Genomic DNA, 23,751 nt, shown 5'->3' on the forward strand with positions numbered 1-23,751 from the left:
TCCCGTTAGTAGTTGGGGGGTTGGGATAGGGGATGACGTCTTCTGCCCCTTCATTGAAGGGCAACTCGGCAGCCGATCCGATCCGGGAAGGCGGGAAGGCGTGGCTGTTGATCCCGAAGGAAAGAGTGAGAGTTGACGGGATTTAACCCTCCGATGACAGGTCCTCAGAAACGTGCCATGAGAGCTTCCTCGAAGCCCGCAGCACCCACGACATCGCCATCTCAGCCACTCACTCACCCGTCACTGAGTACAATGTACCCCCCAGGGAGCAAACCCCAAGAGGGGCTCTGTCCTCACGACCGACACCTGCCGTCTCTCGGCGGTGGGGACGACGGGGCCCAGGAGCCCGAGGCAGGTGGGAGAACTAGGGTCTGGTCAGGGGTCAGAGGCAAGACACAACAGTGTCTTCTGGTCCTGGCTGGTGGCCTGCACCCGACCCTTGGTGCCCTATGCGCCTCCTCCAGCCCATCTGTCCCTCCTGGGGAAACACAGGCAGCGGACGCCCCCTGAGTCCAGACAGAGGTGTGGAGGAGCCGGCTCGGATCCACTCGCGAGAGCAGACCTCAGCTTTCAAGGATTTTGTATTTAAGCTGTTAAACACAGCCGTTATCAAAAACTGAACTACTCATAGTCCTGTATCCCTGAAACAAATAATAAATTAAATGTTAATTAAAAACAAAAAACAAAACCTAAACTACGTAACTTTACAGTTGAAGAACTTGGGATAAAAACAAGGGTAAGAAGTACTCAAAATGCAGCATTTCCCAATTATTAGACTACACAGATCTGTTATCCATGCTCTCGAGGTTACTGACGTCAACGGCATCGGCACAGAGGAAGTCTACTGCGTTGGGCACGCCCCCTCCCAGCTCCACCGAAGGGCACGCCCCCTCCCAGTTCCATCTTCGGTGACGTCATGTCGGTGGCTTAGATCTGGAGCAATGGGAGTATTTATACCACAGCAACTGTTACGTGCTACAAATCGGGGCTTCGCCCCCACAAGGCTGGGTGCTGAACACTCCCCAGCACGCCCCTGCAAACAGATGTGCCAAAAAAACCCGAGTAGCATTTCTCACACACACACACACACACACACACACACACCCATGACATCTGTTCTGCCTGCAGGGAGATATGTGGTTGTGGCAGCCAAAGCTCTGTTTTAAATTGTCGATCGGACCCTGTCCTGCCCCTGGGAAGAAGACCAGGGGTCTGACAGACCACGAGGCCATGTGATCTAGTCCCTGCACGCCCTTGCTCACTTCAGCCACTTCCCTTGGGGCTGCTCCCCCCTGCCTCCGGGAAGATGCCATGTTTACTCCTACCTCAGGGCCTTTGCACTTGCTCTGACTCTGCCTGGCTGGTTCTTTCTTATCACTCAAGTTTGAGCCCAGATGACCCCCTCCTCAGAGGAGCCTTCGAGGTCAGCTCCCTAAAAGCTGCCATCCCTCACATCAGCTGCCTCCTGACACTCTGCAGCCCTCACGACCACCTCCAACAATCATGCTAACTCACTTGGGCACTGTCCACCTCCCACATGGACGTGTCCGCTCCGGGACCTCACTTGTCTTGTTCACTGTGCAATCATCTAGAATGGGGATGATCAACGTGAAGTCATGACACAAAGGTCTCCAACATGGCCACCACCCACCGGGATGCTCCTTGAGCGGTCAAGCCCAAGGGGACCCCTCCTGCCGTGGCCCACAGTAGCACAGACCCACACAAATGCTGCTCTTCTGGTAACTATTTCCTGACTCCTGGCAGCCCAGCTTGAGATGCCCGGATGTGGGGTCTGTCAGCCCCCCACCTCTCACCCCACCCCCCGGGATCCAAATGCTCCATGCTCCCATTTTCTGGGCTGGGCTCACATTTTCCATGTCCTTCTATGCCTTTGATGTGGTTTGCCTCGGACAGGGCTGGCAGAGAGCCAGGTCTCCCCTGCCCCCACGTCATGGCCCATGAGAAGGCCATGTTTGTCTTCTCCCAAGACGGCAGCCCAGCTCGCTCGCTCCCTGGGGTATGGCCTCTCCTGGGAAGGAGACCACCCACCCTCCTGAGAACAGTGGTCTCTGAAATGTGTCTGGGGGTGGGGCGCAGGCCCGGAGGGGCCTCCCACAGTCTCTCGCCTCCTGGGCAGGAATCAGGGACATCTGCTCGCTGAAGCGCTAGATCTGGACAGTCTGGCCCGGCCCCGCGTGTCCCCAACAGCGCAGAAACGCCACCTCCTACAGGCCCGGGCCGCCCAGGGAAGTCGTACAGAGCCCCAGGCTGGAGGCCCATCTGGGCTCCGGGCAGCCGTTCGGGACACGCACACTCATGCTTACCCAGTGGGCCAGGAGAGACGTAGCCCCACCCGGCGTCAGTGTGGCCGTTTCTGGCCTGTCCCACGTCCCTGCCAGACTGCACCGCGGGGAGCCCTCACGCGATTTCATCCACCCAGTCCTGGACCCCAGCACCGACTGCACAGCCGCTGCCCGCCCCGCGTGGACCGTGGGGGGCTGAACCCACCCCGGCACAGCCTTCCGGGTCACGCTGTCCCCCCGTGAGCACTGCCCCAGGCGCGGGAGCCTCTGGCGGTGCCTCGGCAACCGGAACAAGGTCACCTGTCCCTTGGCAAGAAGCAGGGAGAGGAGGCGCAGAGGGACAGGAGAGGAGGAAGCGGGGGGGGGGGGAGGCAGAGAAGGCGGCTGCGGGGCGTGGGGAGGGGGAGGGCGTGGATGGAGACACGGAGGGAAACCGATCCGGAGCCCCACCCGTGGGGAAAGAGTCAGGGAGACCGGACAGGAAGAGGGAGGAACAGGACAAGACAGGAGATCAACCTAGAAAACACAGGAGCCTGAGGTGGACGTCTGGTCGGCGGTGGGAGCCGGACTGGGCCACAGCAAAGAGCCACAGAGCACAAGGACATGCAGGCCAGAGGGCAGGTGGGGAAGTCGGGTCCCCCCACCCCAGACGTCCCAGGGACAGGCCAGTAGGCTGGGGCCCAGCTGCCCCGGGGTGGGGGAGCACTCACTCCCAGGAACACGCCCCCTCTGCGGGATACCCCCCTCCATCGCCTGGAGGGCCGCACTGGCCCCTTGGTCCCAGCCACAGCAGGGATGGGCCCTGCTGCTTGGCCCAAATCCGCCTCCCACTCTGCTCCCCGATGGCCGGCAGAGTTAGGCCGACTAGCGACCACAGCATTCCTGGACTCTGGTTCTGCAACTAGCCGGGATAATGGGGCTCCGGTCCATGAATCATGAACTGTAAACCGCTGGGCCGTCCCCCGCCTCAGCCGGTGATTCACCTCGTGGAGAGGATGCTCGGGCTTGGGCCCAGCCCACGAGCGCGCCTGCCGCTCAGGGGAGGGTCTCCCGGGCCAGGGTCCAGGATCTGCGGGCTCGGATCCCACCTGCCAGAGCTCAGGTGCGCAGGGTCCAGCAGGGGTGGGTGGGAAGGGGCTGGCATTCCAGAAGTCTCTGGCTTGGCCCACATCTTCCTCCGTCCAAATATGGAGACGTTTCCAGAGGTGGATGGCACCCTCTGTTAAACAGCAAGATGACCCTGGTGCCCCGATGGCCAGGGCTGAGCACCCACGCGGCAGACGCTGGGCGGGCCTCCCTGCCCTCAGGGCAGCACAGCGGGTCTCAGGGTCTGAGCCTAGAGACACCCAATGGCAGATGCTTTTCATCAAGGAGGCTTACATTCCACTTTTGTAAGCAGCCAAGCTTTCCAACGTGACCATAACCCCAGGAACAAATGGTTGGTACAGGGCCCGTGATGAGGGTGTGACCGGACAGGGAGTCACCTAAACAGACGCACTGACGTATTGCTTCACACGCTGTGGTTAAGCATTCAAGGAGGTCATGACCACTGGGACGTGTAGTTAGCAAATGCGAGAATGCACAGGATGTGTCCCCCGTAGGGACTGGCCAGGCCCTTTCTAGAAGGTGCTTGCTGCCCCCTATGGCTGCAATTGTCCCCGGCCATCCCCGGCCTGTGGGCTGAGACCTGGCCCTCTCTGCCCACCTCAGGACACCTCAGAAGGGCCATTTCAGCTCATCTCCCCTTCAGGGTCACCTCTTCCTCCTGCGCGCCACCCCCAACCGCGGTAGGTCTCGGCAGGCCCGTGAACCTGCACCAAGCCTCGACTTCCGCGTCTGCCAACCTGCTCCCTCCCCCTCCCTTCCTGGGGGGCCTCCCCAGTAAACATCCCTCAGGCTGAAGTTCTGAGTGGCCCAGACCAGCAGCCAGTACTGCTGGTGGCTCTCGGGCCCCACGGAGGGGCGCATCCCGGCAGTCTGATTTTTGACAAGCCCTCCGGTGATGGTGGGAGGCCCCCAGCCTGACGTCAGCTGTGTCTCAGGCCCGTGACTCAGTCTGGGACCCCAGCAGGGGACAGCCTGAGGACACGGACTGCAGCCCGTCTGGAGCAGGAGGCGGTGTCCCCTCCGTTCTGGGGAGCCATCAGCACCATGGGTTCCTCTCCTTCCCAGATGTGGGGATGTGAGCCTCGGACCCCCTTCGCTCCCACTGAGACAGGAAGGCTGAGGAGAAGACATCAGGGTGACAACATCAGGGCCATCCCCCAACTCCGGGCCTGGGCAAGGAGTCGGCCAACTCAGAAAAGGCGCCTTCTACAGGGGGGCAGGTGGGACCGCCCAGCCAAGAGAAGGGCCATCGAGCCTCCTCACCAACACCTTGAAGCACCCCTGCACCCCCTCACAGTTCTTCCCGGCACAGTCTGGGAGGTGTCAAGACAGCCTTGCTCAGCGGAGGCCTTCCCTCTCGTGTCCCGAAAGACCCGGTCTGATCTGGCTCCGAGGCCAGAACTTTAGTCCTGACGTGCAGGAGTCAGTCTGTAAAAGCCCTCAGGTGAACACACGATCCTGGGCCTCTGACACCTGGTGGGGAGGGCCCGTCAAGGGGCCCCTGCTGGCCCCTGCTCCCTGTCAAGGGAGCAGCTGGGAGGCCCCTCATGGCCATCCTTAGCCACAGTGTGGCCCCAAGCCACAGGAACCACAGATGGGCACTACAGCCTCCCTGGCCATGGGCCTCCGGGAAGAGGGAGGAGGCATGCATGGGGCTGGGGGAGCTAGGAGAGACTGCAAGACAGCCAGAGACGGGGAGACAGCCGTCTGTGTCTCCAGAGACGCTCATGGTCCCGAGAGCGGCAGAGAACTGAAAGAGACAGACAGAGTTTTCCAGCTGCTGGCCTCGCAGAAGCCCGGCGCACGTGGGGCCAGGAAGAGGTTCCCATTGAGTAGAGACGAAGACCCAGATGGGGGCTCAGTGGGGCGCGTCCCACCCACAGCAAGGCCCGTCTGCTCCCTGACGCGGCACAGCCTACACAGACAGAAGAGCCCAGGGCCCACAGGGTCAAAGGCAGACAGCTTCCAAAAGCCACACGGCCGAAAGGTGGCAAATGGGAGCACCAGGGCTCCCCCGCGCCCCAACAGCAGACCGTGCTAGGCTTGAATCCTGCATGCCACTAAGAACACGTTGTCACCTCCCAGCCCCTGTACAGCAGGGATGATGGCAGGACACCTCCCCAATAAAGCTGTGAGGGAAAACGCACCCCACTCTTCACACAAATCCTGAGCCAACGGCCAGCAGCATGCCTGTCCCATCACGCAGCAAAGCCAATGCCTGGCAACTCGGACAGGGCTCCCCTGTCTTGCTGGCCTCCCAGGCGTTTTGAGGACGCTCAGGGTCCCCCAGTAATTGCATCTCAGATTCACGAGTGAGGCCGAGGGACCTGCGCCCGACATGTATTTCACTGTCACAGGGCAGAGAAAGGACTTACAGCCCCAGAGTCTCGGGGTCGACCCGTTTCTTCCATATTTATGAAGAGGCCAGTGGGCAGGGGTGAGGGTGGTGGGTCTGCCTGGCATGGAAGTCCCTCCAGGCCGTGTGTGCATCTCCGTCCCCCGCAGCAGCCCCAGCTGATGAGAGGGAGGGGAGGGCCACTGGGCCGTGTCCCAGCTCCCAAGAGACGGGGGCCTCCTGCCATGCGGCCTTCTGTCTTTCTGCAAGATGCAGAACACAGAGGCATCCCTTTTCCATCCTGGGAGGCCCAGCCTGAGGCCTGAGCAGAGGGCACAACCTCACGGGAAAAGCAGGGCAGACTCTACGGCTAATCCAAGGCAATGCAGACAAAAAGAGGAAACACACGTTTCTCCTCTGCTATACGATATCCCAGGGCTCCCCAGCCCCGGCCCTGCCTGGTCTGGCCTCTGCCCCAAGTCACACACAATCCCTTCTTTACCTCCACCACCGAAGCCTTACCATTCTCGGATCCTGAGGTCTTACACCGGGGACCAAGGGCAGATGGAAAGCAAGTCTGAGTCTGAGCACACTGGTCATGGTGAGCCCTGAGCGGCGCACAGACCTGCTGAGTCACTGTTCCGCACACCTGAAACCAGCGTGCTCCCTAGGCTGGCATTATTTTTTTTTTAAGATTTTATTTATTTGACGCAGAGAGAGACACAGCGAGAGAGGGAACACAAGCAGAGGCGGAGGGAGAGCGAGAAGCAGACTCCCCACTGCGCACGGACCTGATGTGGGGCTCGATCCCGGGACTCTGGGGATGACGACCTGAGCGGAAGGCAGACGCTTAACGACTGAGCCACCCAGGCGCCCCAAATACATGGGCATTATAATTGAAAACTTAATTTAAACAAAAAAGGGAGGGGCAAACCGGAGTTCTTTGGCGTATACAATCAGTGTTTTGTTTTCGTTTTTCACGTAATCTAAATTTGAAAACTCGGGCAATTCCGCATAAGTCCCGATTTCCAGCTCGTCCTCAAAAATCAGCTCCGGCAGGATGAGGCCACTTGGCCCAGTGTCAGTAGGGGCGGACCCGGGGCACGAGCCAAGTCGGCTACAGGCCTCACCACTCCCTGCTGCCTCTCACGGAAGCTGAGGTCAAGTGTGAGCCACTACGTACCCTCACATTTGGACTTGTATCTTCCATAAATCAGAGAAACACCGCTAGCCACTCATCAAACATGAGCAGAAGAAAAGGCATCCTGGGGTTTTCCTCCAATCCTTCATTCATTTAAGACGCTGAAAGGCTTTTAAGATCCCCTGTTCCAAAGACTGAGGGCGCCGTGCTCTCTCATGCTGCAGGGTCTTTGTACCTGCTGTTCCCTCTGCCTGGGACACCCTTGCTTCTGTTCTTGTCCAGCGAGGATCTGCTCCTTAACCTCATTTTTGAGGGACCCTATGTTACGGAGACTCTCAGACCACCAGCATGTGGTCTTGGAACCACCTATGTATGCTGGTCTATAAAACCGGCAAGGAGCTCCCTGAGCCCAGCACTCAAGTGCCCGATAAAGAGAATTAACACCGCAGAATGAAAGGCATGGCAGCCAAGACCAAAGATGCAGGACACTGACACCCCCAACCACCCCCAGTTCTTATCCGGGGATACCTCCCTCCCTAAATGACCTCAACATACCTAAGCCCTCATCTCCCTCCGTGCAAACATGGCTCTCCCTGTCTGAGTCAGAACCTTTCTCCTCCAGAGCCCCCAACCCAGCCACCTGGAGGGGCCTCCTAAGCCCACCCACAGTGACCCCACAAAGGGAGGGGGATGAGTGAGGACACACATGTGGAGAGCCATGTAACAGCTGCTAGAAGTCATGTAGACGGATGTGTCTGAGGAGGCAAGGCTGTGAATGATCAACCCAAGGTATTTGGGTGCAAGATTGACAATAAAGAAGCTTGCCACTCAACCTCGTCTGCGGGTCGTTCTTGCGGGTCGAGAGCGACACACACACACTGAGACGACTAGCAGGAGAACTGGCACATAGTAGGTACTCAAGAGATCTTGAACAATGGCTTTTATTTATTTATTTTTTATTTATTTATTTATCTATTTGACAGAGAGAAATCACAAGTAGATGGAGAGGCAGGCAGAGAGAGAGAGAGAGAGAGGGAAGCAGGCTCCCTGCCGAGCAGAGAGCCCGATGCGGGACTCGATCCCAGGACCCTGAGATCATGACCCGAGCCGAAGGCAGCGGCTTAACCCACTGAGCCACCCAGGCACCCGAACAATGGCTTTTAAATAAACCTAAAGGCCTCGAGCTCCCCCTCAATTATGCCACAGTCCCCACCACTCCCTACTGTCTCTCATACCTCGGCATATTTATGCTCCCTACCTGGAATTTGAGTATGTGCCACTCAGTCTAGACAATTCCTGACCACACTTCAATTTCTAAAACACCACAGCTGGGTCTTTGGGATTAAATACCTTCAAGCCAGTAAGACTCGCTCTTACACCTCTGTTAGATGGGCTGGTCAACCATGGCCACACAATGCTCAAGGAAAACCCCACCCACAAACCAGACACAGCCACCCTTCCACAACCCAGCCAGTGAGAACTAACACTCAGTCCCAGTCATTTATGCCTGATGGCAGTGAGAGCTTTCTTATTCCCTTCTCAACAAATTTGCTCCCCTAATTACATGCGGCTTAGCCAAGGGGAAAGGGGGCCACAGTGGGGAAGCACAATTCCCAGAAAGCAAAAGAAGAGAAAAAGGATGCCGGTTAAGAACCCACCTGTGGGACTCCGTTGCAAAGTGTAAACAGCCACTGTTTCACAGTGGGCACCAGGACCCCACTGGGGATGGCTGAGCACAAGGCCTCAGGACCCTGCCCTGGCCAGGCCGGGGAAGGGAAGACGCCAGTGTCAGGGAGAAAACCTCAGGACCCTGTGATCCGAGGTCCCACCACTCCTGGCCCTCATCCCCTTCCCCTGAGTGCCCCAGGCCAAAGGCCCCAGAAAGGACACATCTCCGCCAGCTCCAGGCAGCACCCACCGGGGAGGCCCCAAAGCCGTCTGTCCGTCCAGCCCAAATCCCTCCTGGGACAGCGCAAGCCCACCTCCTCCAGGAGTCACGTGCTCCCAGCACCTGCCCTGAGCCGATTTTCAACAGCCCGGAAGCGAAGTGAATCCATGCCCTCTCTCTGTCTCCTAAGCACCGATAGACAGCCCAGGAGCCCCCTTTCACCTGTGTGCTACAGACCCCAGCATCTCTACCGTTATTTGCCTAACAACGTTTAAAACCATCTCCTTGTTTCTTTAACTCAGAGGTGGGCATTTTCTGGAAAAGACCAGAGAGTACGTATCTCAGGCTTTGCAGTTTCGGTCCTGACTACCCACTCTGCTGCTGCTCTAACAGAAAAGCTGCCCCAGTAATATGACAATGAATAAACATGGCTGTGTGTCAATAAAACTTTATTCACAAAAGAAAGGGTGGGCCGGACCTGGCCTAGGAGCCAAAGCTTGCCAAGCTCTCATCCCTCCGCTTCCTCCTAAACAGTGATGGCTGACAGACTGCAGCCTACTGCACTGGCTATTTTTCGTTTTCAAATATGCATAAAAACAACACAAGCAGACTACAGATATTTTTTTGAACGTTAAACTTGTTAACCAGCCCAAGTCACCCAAAGAACGCAGTCCTTGCACTGGGGATGTGACCCTTTTACTACAGGGATCATGTTTCACTGAGCCTGGAGTTCTAGAACTTTCCAGGCTGAGAATGGAAGTGGTCTTTCTGCTAGTACTCCCCTCTGCTGCCAAGGTAGCCTGATCACCCCCCGAGAGGGTCTCCCAGCCACCACTGAGGAGCCCAAACCACGGGAGCCTGCCGCGGAACCACACTCGCAGATGGTCACCGCCCATGCTGCAAAGGGCCGCGCGGCGCGCAGGGGACGGGCCCCGAGAGCCAACCGCCCTGCCCCATCTCTCACCTGGCTCTTGCCGCGGCGCCGGTAGCTCCTCCTCACCAGGCTCTTGTAGTTCTCATTCTTCTTGGTCAGGTAGTAATAGAGGACACACTCGGCCACAGTCTGCAGGCCAGAGAGAGAACGCCGTGTCCGGTGTGGGCGGTCAGAGCAGGAGCCCTGGAGCTGGAGATCTGGGTTCAAACCCTGCCTCCTCCACAGAGAGTGTGATGACCTTGGCCAAGTCACCACACCTTCCCACCTGGGTGATAAGGATGCTGAAGCACACACTTCACAGAGCAGTCATGCAGACAGAGCACTCAGGACACCCTAGAGGGTCCCCTGCCCTCCCCGCCCAGTGCTCCAGCTCCTGGCTGGGCACACTCAAAGTCGGCCCTGATCTTGGGTCTTCTTTGTCTCAGCCCAGATCCTTCTTCCCAAATGCCTGGGGCCCCGAGTAACCTCTTCCAAGCTTTGTGACCCAGCCGGACAATAACATCCCCAAGCGACTCTGCATCTCTCGGGACGTTGATGATTTTCTCGGCCTTGATCTTTCCCACACCCATCTGGGTGTGAACCCTGGTGCCACTTGCTGAGTTAGCGACTGGCCCTGCTGGAACCCCATCTCCTCCTTGCCCGAACAGGACCAGTAAGAGGCCATCCTCAAAGCAAACAGACGCGACACGGTGGTGCCTGCCACCCGCGGCCACGGGCCACCTCCAGGTGACGGCTCGCCTCCGAGGGCGGCTCCGTCAAGGCTGCTGGGTGCAGAGGCCGGCTGGGCCTCGAACCTCGTGGCCTCTGCCACCTCCAGAATGCATGTGAACAGAGGCCACTTCCCACGTACATGAGGCCCACACAGCAGTTGAGAAAATCCTGGTCTTATCGGACGTCATTATTTGCAAATTGAGCAATGTGCGTGTCCGACTTCTCCTTGAACAATTCAGGGGAGCGCCTTCCATGCTGGACGCAGGGCTGACCCTAGGCAGCCGGCCCCCCAGGCCCAGCCTGCCCCCCCGCCTCACTCAGAACACGCCGGTCCCCAAAGGTACGGGGCACCACTGGCAATCCCGGTTTCAGACCGTTCTGGGAGCCCCATTTACGTCCTATCCTGAGCTGCCTCTTAGCCAGAGCACACTGTAAAGTTCACTCTCGAGGGCAGAGACTCTGTTTCCCGGTTCCCAAGCAATGCTGCTCAACAAGCAGCTTTGGAAACCCTAGCCTCCATCCCCGGGGAGCCCTGACCCAGAGCCTCCCGGGCTGTCCACGCGCCCCGCACAAAGCCATCATGAAGTCAGAGGAAAAGCTCTCTACCGGGCCAGCTTCCCCACGCTGGATTTCCAGGCCCAGAGAGATCTGTTTCCCCACGCGGCCCCATCTTCCTCCTTCCGCGGTTCTCCGCTCATGAAGGGCAGACTCGAGGGACAACTGTTCAACGTTAAAATAACCGCCTGGTTCCCCTCGGACGTCCCTCCCTCAGCTAAGAAGCATGAGGCCTCCAGCAGCTGGGCCTGGGCAGGCGGATGCCCCCCCCACACACACAACAAACCTGATTCAGGGAGTGTGGTAATTCAGGGCAGTGGCCCCAGAAGGAGACCTTTGCTGGAGCCCTTCCTGCTCCGCCCTACAACACCAGGGTTCCCGGGGCCAATGCCAGCGCACAGGGTCTCATCCGGACCCGGCCCGGCTTCCCCGACTCCAGGCACCGCTCGGCCCGACAAAGGGCACGAAGGAGGTCTTTGCTGTTCTCTCGGGACACTCTGTGCCTCCCTGCCAGGTGGGGGTGGTGCGAAAAGGGGCACTGCCTTGGGCTGTCTTTGTGGGCAAGGTAGGGTTTGAGTGGCGGTTCTACAGGAAGGTTTGTCCGAGTGGGATGAGGACTTACTGAGCACAAGCCCGGCTGGCATCCGGGGCATCAGAAGCCAGCCTGACGCCCGGCTTTTCCAGATAGAGTTCCCTTGCTCTCCCTCTCCCTGGCCTAGTGACAGACGGCTGTCCCATCCGAGCAGCCGGCTCCGGGGAAGCCGGGGCACACAGCTCTCCTGGGGTTTCCCAGCCCCGGGGCTCCACCCCCTCGGCTAGCAGAGGCGGGGCCTGCCGCTGCTTCTCAAAGGAAGGAGCAGGAGGACAGACCGACCGAGGGGGGCAAGGGCGGACAGCCGGAGCAAAGGCCAAGCTCTGTGGGCAGGGAGGGAGGGTCCTTTGGCCCAGGGCAAGCAGGCACCCGCTGGAGTGGACCCCGGAGAGAGGCGCAGGGTGGGCGGGGGCGGCTGGGCCGGTGGCCCGGCTTGGGGGCAGCGACTCACCTTCCTCTCCAGGAATGATGCGATCAGACCGAAGTTCTTGGGGTGCTGCATGAACCTGTGGGAGCAGAAGGGTGGGCGTGAGGCCCGGCCGCGGGGGGCTTCCCAGCTGGGCGGGCACCGAGCACCCGGGCGCCTGCCATCTCCGCGGCCCGGCCAGGCGGGCGCCGCCCCACTCGGAGCAATTAAGCCCAGGGGGGTGTGGGAAGGGCGGGCGGGCCGAGGGTAAGAGAGGGCGTTCCTTGGAGTGAGTCACTGGTTTTAGCGCCTTTGAAAATATATTTGTTTGTCCTGCTGGAGGCGGCTTCCAGGAAAAATGAGGACATTGCACGCGGCTCTTTGGTGGGGTTCCCCCCCTTTTAAAATCTGCCTTTGTTTCTATCTCCGGCCGGGTCTGGGAAGCTGGGCCTCGCCCGGCCCACGCGGGCCCCCACAGCCGGGCCACGGGTCGGGCGGCGAGCTGCAGGCCTCCCTGGGAGAGGTGGGAGCACGGGCTCCGAGTGCCCGCGAGGAGGCGGCAAGAAAGGACTTGGGCCGGAGGGGGTGCGGGGAGCTGGCGCCCCACCAGCTGGCTTCCTCCGAAGCCGGCAGAATTACTGGGAAAGGCTCGGCAAGGCTGAAATGTCAGGGCCACGGGAGCAGGCAGGCAGTGGGGGCGGAGATGTGGGTCACGGCCGCGGAGGCCCCAGGGATGCTGGGTGGAGTCCTTGGCCCGGGCCCAGCCTCGGCCTGACGGTCCCCACGACGCGCCACCGCCCTGCAGCCTCCTCCGGGAAGAGCAGGAGCTGCTGGTGAGGTGGGGGCCCCGTGTCCCCCGAGGGAGCCTGGGCCAGCGCCCGGTGCTCTCCGCCCGGCCCTCCAGATGGCTGGGCAGGAGGCCAATGGGCCCCTCCCCTGCTCCCCAACCAGACACCGGAGAATCCGGAAGGGCCTCTTCTCTCTTCCAGGAGGAAGCGGAGACTCGGAGTGGCAGGGTTCCTCGCCTGGGATCCTGCCTCGGGCAGCTTGCAAAGCTGGAGCCAGCCTAACGCCCTGCTTTTCCAGACAGAGTTCCCTTCCTCTCCCTCTCCCTGCCCCAGTGACATTTCCTTCCCCCTCTAGATCCCTTCCTTGGGGTTTCCCCAAGGAGAGGCGGGATCCCAGGAGACCAAGTTTCCGACCTGGAAACCCTCTAGCTCACCTCTTCCACCGCCCTCCAACCCAGTCCTGTATCTTCTGCCGACGCTTACTGAGAATTTCCTACCCACCGGGCACCTCTCGGCGGCTAAACAAGGGAGACACCTGTTGCCATACCCATTTTACAGATGAAAAAACTGAGTCTCGGAAAGGAGAAGTGGCTACTGGAGGTGACAAAGCCAGTGAGTGGTGGGGCTCTATGCCACCGGCACATGATTTCCAGAGGCCCGAGTGCCATCAATTCTGTGGAAAATGAGGTCTTGGCCAGGAAGGCTCTCCTGGAAAGATTCGGGGCACGAAGCTGAGCCTCAGAAGACATCAGCCCAGCCTGCCCCACCCCTACCCTTTTGAATTAACAATGAAATCATTAGGTGAGAAGAGCAAACACAAACTCTCCAGAAAGGCGGAAACACAGAATACACGCCAGTAACGCCTTTTTTTTTTTTTTAAAAGAAAACATAAATAAATAAAAATATCAAACATACCAGGGGGAAGGCAGATACCTAATGCGACAGTACTTCTTAGCATCTGTGACGGCAATCCTTCACTCAAACTGTAGCCCGGCTTACACGCGGGACTTGACTCATGGCAGAACAATCACACCTGTGACTGCGGCGACCCTGAAATGAGCCCGCCAGGAACCAGGCTCCCTGTCTCTGAGGAGTCAGCCCCCAACACCCCTGGGGCCCGCTCCCCACAGTGCTACTCCCGGAAACTGCTCACTCTGTGGCAGGCACTCCAGGCCTTGTCACACCACCCCTCTACTTCGACAGATGGCTTCGAACGTCCACACTCGAAAGCTTTTGTAAAAACAGAACTCTTGGGGCGCCTGGGTGGCTCAGTTGGTTCAGCAACTGCCTTCGGCTCAGGTCACGATCCCGGTGTCCTGGGATCAGGCCCCACAGTGGGCTCCCCGCTCAGAGGGGAGTCTGCTTCTCCCTCTGCCTCTGCCCCTCTCCCTGCTCATGCTCTCTCTCAGTACCTCTCTCTCTCTCAAGTAAATAAAATCTTAAACACACACACACACACACACACACACACACACCCCTCCCCTGCCTAGGTCCTCATGGATTGTCCCCCCTGCACGGCCACATCCTGGTGTCTGTGCAGCAAGGTCAGCCGGAGCTGCCCATGACCCAGAATCACCCCCATCCCCGAGGCCCATCAGGCACTCTGAACCCATAGCAGGTTGCTGGAGAATAGGGGTCTCGTCCCCCGGGCCACGAGGCCTTCTCCGGAGGCCGAGCAGAGGTCCAGCAGCTAAGCAAGCAGAGTCTGTTTCCAGCACATCCTTCTGGCCAAGCACTGATGCCCCTGCTCACGCCTCAGCTTCCCCAGCCCTCCTGCCTCACGGGGGCCTGCGCCTGGCATGTGCGTGGGTCCCTGGGATACAACTTCTCAGTTCGGTTGAGGGGATGGGGTTTTATCCATCCAACAGCTCCTCAATCGTCTCCCCAAAACACTCCGGTCTTTCGGAAGCCCCAAGCCTCATGTCTTAGCACTCGATTCCTGCCTCTGCTCTCAGACCCCCCCCCTGCTCCCTGGCTCCATTTCCCTTCCCGACAAGCCTCTCCCCTGCAGCTGAGCCCTGGCCCTGACGATGGGGGAGTCTGGATCCTGCCTCCACGTCTGTAAGCTGTGTGGCCTTCACTAAGTGTCTTCAACTCTCTGAGCGTCTGCTTCCTCGCCTGTGCAATGCGGATGGCCTGGCAATGCTGTTACCAGGGATAAGAGGGACAAACACACGAAACCCAAAAACACACCAGCAGTGTTTGGGATGGACAATGTGCTCAAAAAACTTCCACTTTTAGAGGAAAATGAGAACCAAGAGCTGTCCGCCAGCCACATGTCCTTGCCCTCTGGCCCAGCCTCCGAGATCCCCCGGCCCTGTTCTCCCGCTACACACAGCCCCGTTTCACATAAGGCTGCCCTCACACTTTGTACTGGGTCGAATAGTGTCCCCCGAAGTTCACGTCCACCCAGACCTTGAATGCGACCTTATTTGGAAATGAGCTCTTTGAGGATGTGATTAGTTAAGAGGCGCTCACAGGGGAGTAGGGTGGGCCCTCTGTCCAGTACGGCTGGGGCCGGGCCTTGATGGAAAAAGAAGCCCCAGAGAGACACGCAGAGGAGACCACGTGAAGACGGAGGAAGGGAAGGATCGATGCAGCTACAAGCCAAGGCTGCTGGGAGCCCCAGGGGCTGGGGGAGAGGCGCGGGGCAGACGCTCCTCAGAGCCACCAGAAGGAACCAAGCCCGCCCACACCTTGACCTTGGACTTCCGGCCTCCAGAGCAGGAAGGGCTTCCCGGGACAGAAGAGGGCAGAGAGGGCTAGCGTGGCCTGCGCCCCGGAACCAGGGGACTCACTTCTCCCGGAAGGTCTCCTTCTCCTGCTCACTCCACATGTTCATGACCTGGCGGTCTTTGTACACCTTCATGGGGTCGTCCATGAGCCCATTCATGTTGATGAACTTGATGCGCTGCTGGTCCGCGTCGTACAGCATGGGCGGGATCACAGCCAGCTGGCGCATCTGCTTTTCCAGGTTCTGTGGGGAGGGCAGAGGGCAGACGGCCCGAGTCAGAGGGCTCGCTGGGGCAGCCTGGGGACGGGGCAGGGGTGGGGAGGCCTCCTGCCAGCGCTGGGGGCCCAGGCAAGGGCGTGGGCGCTCTGAGCAAGAGTGGGAAGATACCGAGCCAGAGGGGAAGCGGAGGACGGGTTGGAAATACTGAGAGCCCAATGCCAGGGGGAGGGAGAATTTAAAGGCAGCCACAGACAGGTTTATGGAGGACGGGGCTGTAAATTAAATGCGGAGAGTGGCAGTGGCCTTATCTGCAGGGAGAAGGGGGCAATGCATCTTCCCCTTGGAAATGGAAGTGCCGTAAAACATGACAGCAAAGATGTTCAGCCGGCTGGGCCAAACCAGCTCGGGAGATGGGCCTGGCCATCCAGGCTCTGAGGGCACGCGGGGCAGGGAGAGGAGCCGGTGAGACCGCGGGCCCATTCCCTCCGCGCCGCCCTCCCCGGCCCTGGCAACCGCTCCTTCAAGCGCGCCCACTTGGGACCCAGCCTGCCTGGCCCCGTGCACTGCAGGAGTCCACCGCACTCGCTCCTAATGCATCGGGATGGCTATTAAGAAGCTCTGAGCCACTGCTCATCTGGGCTCATTTCCCCAAATCTCTGCAGCCAGCCCATTACCGGCGATTAATTACCCATCTGAGGAGGCAGGCGAGGGCCCAGCACGGCCAAGGTCAGCTAGTTCAAAGGAGCCGCCACCCAGCCTCCCACAGCCAACCCCTCCTTCGGCGTTGGGGCTTCCCAGCAGGAGCACGCAGCCCTGCGCCCCAGCTCCCAGAGGGATCTCCTCTCCACCCCTCTCCCCCACCCTACGCCGCACCCCCCCCCCCCGCTGCTGCCCAGCCGCCCGAGGCCTGACCCTCCCAACACTTGGCACAGCCTCCAGCACCAACACCTCTCCCATTGTCCTTGGCTGCACGGACGGCAGACCACGGGCCTGGTAACGGGCAGAGCTCTCCCCTGACAGGAACCTCTGCTCTGCCCTCTTGACGTCTGTCTTCCTGGGCACACACTGTACCTGCTAAAAGCTTCCTGCAGGGTTAGGGCTGCACCTCTCCTCCTACCCAGCCCCCTCCTTCTACCGTCCCGGGGAACCTCTAGTCAGGGGAGGTCTTTGTTCTATATAAATACCCTTTCCCCAGCACCTCACCCAACTGCCACCCCTCAACAGTCCCGGGAGGCCGGTGGCCACCTGCTCGTGTGGCCGGGACCTGGGCAAGTGGGCCTCTGGCACGATGCCTGGGGCCTGGGGACCCTGAGTCAGCGGAGATGCCACTCGCCCTTGGCCATGGGGCAGGAAACACTCGGGAAAGGGCCACCCGCCCCTCTCTGGCTTCCAAGGCAAACTGAACCGGTGCCCACACCCCCGCGGGACGGGCACGCAGCCACAGCACCCGCGGGATAGAAGCCGGAGCAAACCGGCAGGTATGACCACAGGCGAGGGCTGAGTTCTGCTTTCTGGGGACTAGATGGTGCTCAGAATAGGGACGTACCATGTGAATTTTCAAAAGAAGATCTCTTTTCATGGCCAGACAGTCTGAACCATCTTTATCAAAATCATGTGGGTAACTTGGTAAAAATGCAGAGTGCTAGGCTCCGCCCTGGACCAGCTAACTCGGAAGGTCTAGGGGCAGGGCCTGGATGAGGAGGAGGACGCCCCGCCCCGGACCCGGAGGTCCGTCTAGTGGGAGACTCAGCAGCCGGAGCCTGGCTCCAGTAAGGCAGGGGCCCCCTGCCCGCCCCACCCCACGTGGCAGCCGCGAACCAGCCAAATACACGTGGCACACGGTGCCTAGTGTGACCTGAGAGCTGCAGTCTTGGTTTTCTCTCCTTTGAGTTAATTTCAGTTTGAAGAGCCACGAGCTGCCAGTAGCCGCTGCACCACGGGATCCACGTCCCCAGGGAAGAAGAATGCACTCCCCTCCCTTGATGAGACTCCCTCATGTCGGGAACAAGCAGGTCAAGCAGGTCAAATGCTTAACCTTCAAGACCCAGGACGGACCAGGCTGGCACCCAGAGTTCTCTGGGCAAATGCCCCCTCTGCTTCCTGATTGTCTCTGGGCCCCCAGACCACCACCAGGGTCACCTCGGCTGTGTTCTGGCCGTCCAGGCGTCCCAGAAGGGCCCGAGGGAACAAAGAAGAGTGCATTCGCGCTAAGGGCCACGGGTCCTGCCCGAAGGCCGCCAGCCCGGTGGACAATCGGTGGGCGGGGAACTGTCCGTCTGCCCCCGGCCTGGGCACCGAGGAGCTGACCTAGAAAGCAGGTCTCAGGCACCCCTGCCTCTGGCCTCTGGCTGGGCACAACCAATGGGAGGCACTGGGAGACGACGGGAGAGGCCGAGAGCGGCCAGTCCACTCCCGGTTTCCTCCCCACTGAGGCACCAGGCTGCAGCCGAGCCTGTGACCGCCCCCAGGGCCGTGTCCTGCCAGATGGCCGCTGCCAGGCGACACCCCTTTCTCTGCTGGTCCTTTAGGCTTGGAGACAGGTGACAGCTACTGCCCCCGGGCCTCAATAGCCTGTGCTGGTTCTGCCCACACTTCAGGGATGAGCCCCTTGATTTCAACCATCGGGGTAAATTCTACTTCCTGGCAGGACGGTCCCGTGGGTGGTGGACAGAGGGCAGTGAAGCCGAGGCCAGAGTCAAGGCCGTGCTCTTACCTCCTGCTCCGAGAGGCCGTCGATGATCTCAGACACCTCGTGCTCGCTGCGGGCGGCCGACATGGAGAGGCCGCTGCCCCGCTGGCCCACCCTGCTGGAGACCAAAGGGACACACTCAGGACCGGCCCCTCGGCAGCCGGGACTCCAGCAGGCACCACAGCACAGACCAAACCCACAACTTCCCCATAAGCAGAGTGTAGGCGGCAGGGGAGGAAGGTGTAAAGCGGCCAGGCCTCTCCTACCCACAGGGACCGCTGCAGGCTGTGGGGTCCCGGGGACGGCGCGGAGCCCCCGGCCTGACCCTGGAATCCCGCAGGGGTTCCATCCCGTCTTCTCTCCTAAGATGCCCCCCAAAGCCCAGCCCCACCTCTTCAAGACCTGGGCCTCAATTTCCTCCCAGTAACAGGGGGGCCATATGGCCCCCCCCGGCTGCCAGGGCTGGGAGGGGGCACTCAGTGAGATGCGGACTGTGAGCGTCCAGGAAAGAAAGGAAGCGCCATCATCGCTGCCCGTTGCCCGTCAGCCCTATCCACACAGCAACACAACCGCAGCTACGCATCCCCAGGCGCCTACTGTGTACCGGGGCACACCTACCCCGGGCCTCACACAGCCTTCGAGACCGCCACGGGAGCCCAGCATCCCGATCTGGCTTCCAAGCCAGCAGGAGGCCCTCTCGCCTCCGACCCACACCCTGGATCTCCGGCGGCCTTCAGGGACCACACGGACCGTGTAAACGAACGAAGCTCCCGCGGCTGGTGGGAAAGAGAGCTCGCTCCACCAAAACAGATCTGAGTTTCCAAGAAGCACGAAGGCCACGCAGGCTCTGAGCGAGTCATGCAAGGACCTCACGCGGCCCCGGGTCGCCGGCGGGAGACCCTGCTGCGCTCTCGGTGTCACAGCAGCCGTGGCTCTTGCTTGGTCTCGGGTCCTCGGGGCGACACGGAGGAGCGGCAGTGGTGGGCGGGGTGGGAGGGCGGCGCTCAGGCCCCGGCCCCTGGCTCACCTCTGCATGCGCTCCTGCAGCTCGCGCTGCTTGCGGATCTCGGGGAACTGCTTCTCGTAGTACTCGCGCACCTTGCTCTCCTTGGCCCGCCGCCGGGGGTTGCTCTCGATGCGCTCCACCTTCCTCTCCCAGGCCTCCATGAGCTGGTCATAGCGCTGGCAGAACTTCTGTTCCTGGGGGAGCACAGCACAGGGAGCACCGATCAGCGGGCCATCCCCCACTCGGACGCCAGGCTCCACGCCCCCAAGCCGCACTCCCAGCCCGCTCTGGACAGACGCACACGCGGTCACACAGGCAGGTGCCGATGCAGACACACGCAGTGACACACGCGGTGACACACACAGTGACACAGAGACCTGGGCGGACCCGGGTCCCAAGAAAACCCGCAGGCTTCCTCAAGGGCCTGGCTGCCTCGTTCCCTGCGCCACGTGCCAGGCCTCGTTCTAGAAATGTCTCATCCAGTGCAAGAACCACCAGCCACACGACCAAGTCCAAATCCCATTAACATCCAGCAACATTTAAAATCCAGACCCTGGTACCGCCAGACACATTTTCTTGGGCACCACAGCTACGTGCGGGAAGGGCGACCATCCAGAGTGGACAGCACACACACACACAGAGCATTTCCACCATGGAAGGAAGTTACGTTAGACGGCGAGGCTCTGGGGTGTCTGTCAGCTTGGTGACAGCCCCACAGAAAGCATCCCCTTCCTGAAAGCTTCCTCATTCCCTGGCCTCAGGCTCCGCCATGCTCCCAGATGCAGGGAGTCTAGGTTAAGCCCCGAGGAGCCTCTGCCACCTCTCCTGGACAAGGAAGTCTCCTTCTATGTCTAACCACAGTGGCACCTGCTGTTTTTCCCCCACCCAGCCGGGAACGTAGCTGCCTGGCTTCCACATCTCCAAGGTGACCTGGACCTCGAGCAGGTGGGGAGCAAAAAGCCGCCTGTAAGACCCCAATCTCCCGTCTCCAACAGCTGTGCTGGACAGATGGCACGGTCTGGGAGTCTCGCTTGAATGCCCTCCCGATGCTTCAGCACAATCAGAAAACCCCTTTCTCGTCCTCATGATCAGACACCCCTCCCCATCCTGCATTTCAGCCTGACTAAGGCAACCTATGACCTTGGTCTTCAGCAAACCCAGCAGGGCAGCCGTCCCTCAGGGGAGGTCAGGCCAGCTTTGACAGGGAGCAGAGCTTGACCCCCAGCTCCCCGGGGCTCCACATGTATGTGGGCTGTTCTAAGAACCTGCTAGAGATCGGGACGTGGTTCCAGTAACAGACAAGAGCCACACCGTTCACGGCTCTATGGTGCAGACAGCCCCCCACTGGGCACAGGGACAGGGACAAGGGACATTCAACCTGTCACCATCACAGCACGGGACCCATCCTACCCCCACACAGCCCCTGCCGGAGGGGTTGCCATCGGATGGACAAGAGTGAGAAAATGTGTCAGAGGCAAGGATGGGGACAAAAGTTCACAAAACCAGCAAAGAAAAATAAGTTACTGGAGAAGACACAGGACCCGTGTCTACTGCACTGGGCACCTGGGGACATCTCGTTGGAGGACAAAGCCTTCCCCAGGGAGCAGGACCACTCAGCAGGGCTTCCCTGGTGCGAACCCACTGACCAGGGGAGGAAGCAAATCCCCCCCCCAAGCTCACCCTCGAGACACGAGGGCAGAGCTAAGCCCATGCGTGGGTGCTGGGAGCAAGCGTCTGCAGAGGGCAAGGAGCAGGGCCTCCGTGCCCCTGCCACCATGGTCCATCTTCGGAGCAGATGGCATCCCCACCTCTTGGTGCCCGCAGCCAAGGATCACCCTCACCAGCTCCGCCCCCACCCCCCGACACTGGCTGAACGTTCCTGAGCCCCACGCTGGGCACGGAGCGGAGTGCTTCCTGCGGGCAGACCCACCCAGACCCCGCTCGGGCCACGACTACCACCCCTGTCATCCAGGTGGGACTCAGAGCCCAGCAGGTCAGCCCCCTGACGCGCATCACTTGGTGCAGGAGCGGGGGCCAGGATCCCGGCAGCTGTGGCCGACAGCTTTCACCTGCTTGCCCCTTGCGGCTGGCACTGTTGGTGTCATACCGGAGAGTCCACGGCCGAACCCAAGGTCACGAAGCGTCACCACTGTGTTTCTCCCGAGAAATGTTATGGTTTCAGTTCTTGCATTCCGGCCTTTGACGGACTCTGAGTTGGCGTCTGCATCAGCTCCGGGAGATGGCGGTCCCGGCGCACTTCGGGCACGTGGGGACCTGCCGTGCCAGCACCGTTCGCTCAGGAGACCAGGCTTTCTCTCCGAGTGGATTCGGATCCGGCCTCTCATGAAAGACCCCGGCCACAGGTGTGTAGGCTTATTCCGGGCTCCTCCCGTCTGTCCCACAGGGCTCCGGGTGGGTCCTTATGCCACCAGCACGCTGCTTTCCTTGCTGTGACTTTGTGAGCCATTCTGAGTCCGACACACACGGCTGCTCTCTTTCCATCCCACAGTGACCGCGGGCCCACTGCAGGCCCGGTGTCACCCCGAGCATGCCGTGTGCTGCCTCTCCCTCAGTGACCCCGTGAGGTGGGTGGAAATCCCTCCCCGAACAGAGGAGGGACCCGAGGGCTGAAGTCGAATGACCTGCCCCAGATGCCCAGCAGCGCCGAGATGTGAAACCCTCCTGCCCTGCCGGGCGCGGCTTGGGAGGCGAGGGGAGACGGGGCTCCCTCAACACTGGGGAAGGCGGTCTCAGACCAAGGGATGGGGGTAAGGAGGCTGGAGGGCAGCGGGAGCCAGCTGGCCAGGGGAGCCGGCCTCTGCGGTCACCTCCCGACCCGCAGGGCGGGCACGACCACCGCAGCCACCCTGCAGGGCTCCGCCGGACGGGGCTCGCAGAACCTGCAGAAAGTTCCCCGCACGGGCCATCCTGAGCCCCGGGGCTCCCAGCCAGGCAGCAACGCCCGCCCCCGGCCTACCCGGCGCTCAGGCTGCAGAAGCAAGTCAGGGATGCTGGGGCGGGTCTGGGAAAAGCCCCAGCGCGGAAAGCAGGGAAACTCGGGGGGTGCGGGGGATGGCAGAGGGTGAGCAAATCTTCCGCTGGCTCTGAAAGCGTGTAAATGACAGGGCGGGTGGGGACAAGCCCGGGCACGCGGAAAGACGGACTATGCTGAAAACAAGCCAGTGCCCACGGTGGTGGGCTGAAGGGTGACCCCCAATCCGTAGATTATTGGACCTTATTTGACCAAGCGCCCGAGATGAGGTTGTCCTGGATTAGGGGGAGCTCTGAGCCATGCAGTCACGTGCCACGTGAGGGCAGAGATGGGGAGACGGCCCTGTGCACACAGAGGCTGACCCCAGAGTGACGCAGCCACAGCACAGGGACGCCGGGGCCTCAGGGACTGGGAGAGGCAGCCGAGATCTACCCTACGGCCTCTGGTGGGAGCACCCTTGCCCACGCCTTGACTTTGGACCTCAGGAGCCATCAGAGAATTCATTTCTGTTGTCTTCAGCGGCTTGGCTCAGGAAACACGGACCCCATCGTCTGTGCTGGGCCCTCCCCGCTGGCTGACCCACCCTGCAAGTCCCCCACGGCTATCACACGCGCCCCCTTCACCACGCATTGCTCTCAATCCTCCCGCAGCAAGCACGTGTCTCCAACTCCCTGCCCCCAGCCCCGTTTCGAAGAGGAGAAGGAAGGCCGGGGGCGAGACAGCAGTCCCCAGATCACACGCCGCAGGCCGTGAACCTGAGCCTCTGTCTCCACAGCACAGCCTTACCCCCACCCTCACCCCCAAGTCTGGCTTCCCAGGGGGCTGGGCGCAGCTTCCCGGGGAAGGGCAGGGTAACCTGGGAGGTTCATGTTCGTGTCCCTTTGGGGGCAAAGCCTTGGCTCTCTTGGCAAGGCAGGAGGGCGGGCAGTGTGGACAGCTGACCTGTGGTCCCTGGAACCTCTAAGGAGTGGGATCCCCAGTTTGAGTGGGGCCTGGCACACGGTAGGGGGAAGCCATACAGATCTGAGGTCGGGGGGGGGCATTTGGACCAAGACCCTCCCCATCCTTACTGAAAATAATGCATCAGGGGCTCTGGGCTCATTACAGAAGAACAAGAATGAGGTCATTCCAAATGCCCTCCCACTACAGCTTCGCGAAGCACCTCTCTTAAGATGGGCTCAGCCTGGCCTCAGAGATACCCTGAATTTCTTATTAGTCTGCGGTTCCTCTATCTTTAAATAAGCCCACATTCCCTCCACCCTCTCAAGGGACCCCCAAGTGACTACACGGATCCTTCTAAAGTGCACCTTAGAGTTTCTTCCACCTGCCCAAAATGAACCTCATCCCCAGA

General features: G+C 60.4%; 1 protein-coding gene across 1 annotated transcript in view; it reads right to left on the minus strand.

The window, feature by feature from the left end:
- Positions 1-23,751, minus strand: part of NCOR2 (nuclear receptor corepressor 2) — a 207,269-nt gene that overhangs the window by 71,796 nt on the left and 111,722 nt on the right. Inside the window, 5 exon segments of the mRNA XM_082698599.1 lie at positions 9,739-9,837; positions 12,018-12,072; positions 15,559-15,737; positions 18,427-18,520; positions 19,430-19,602. Coding sequence (XP_082554725.1) covers positions 9,739-9,837; positions 12,018-12,072; positions 15,559-15,737; positions 18,427-18,520; positions 19,430-19,602 — 600 coding nt within the window.

This window comes from Mustela nivalis (genome assembly GCF_964662115.1).
Source record: "Mustela nivalis genome assembly, chromosome: 14".
NCBI classification, from domain to species: domain Eukaryota; kingdom Metazoa; phylum Chordata; class Mammalia; order Carnivora; family Mustelidae; genus Mustela; species Mustela nivalis.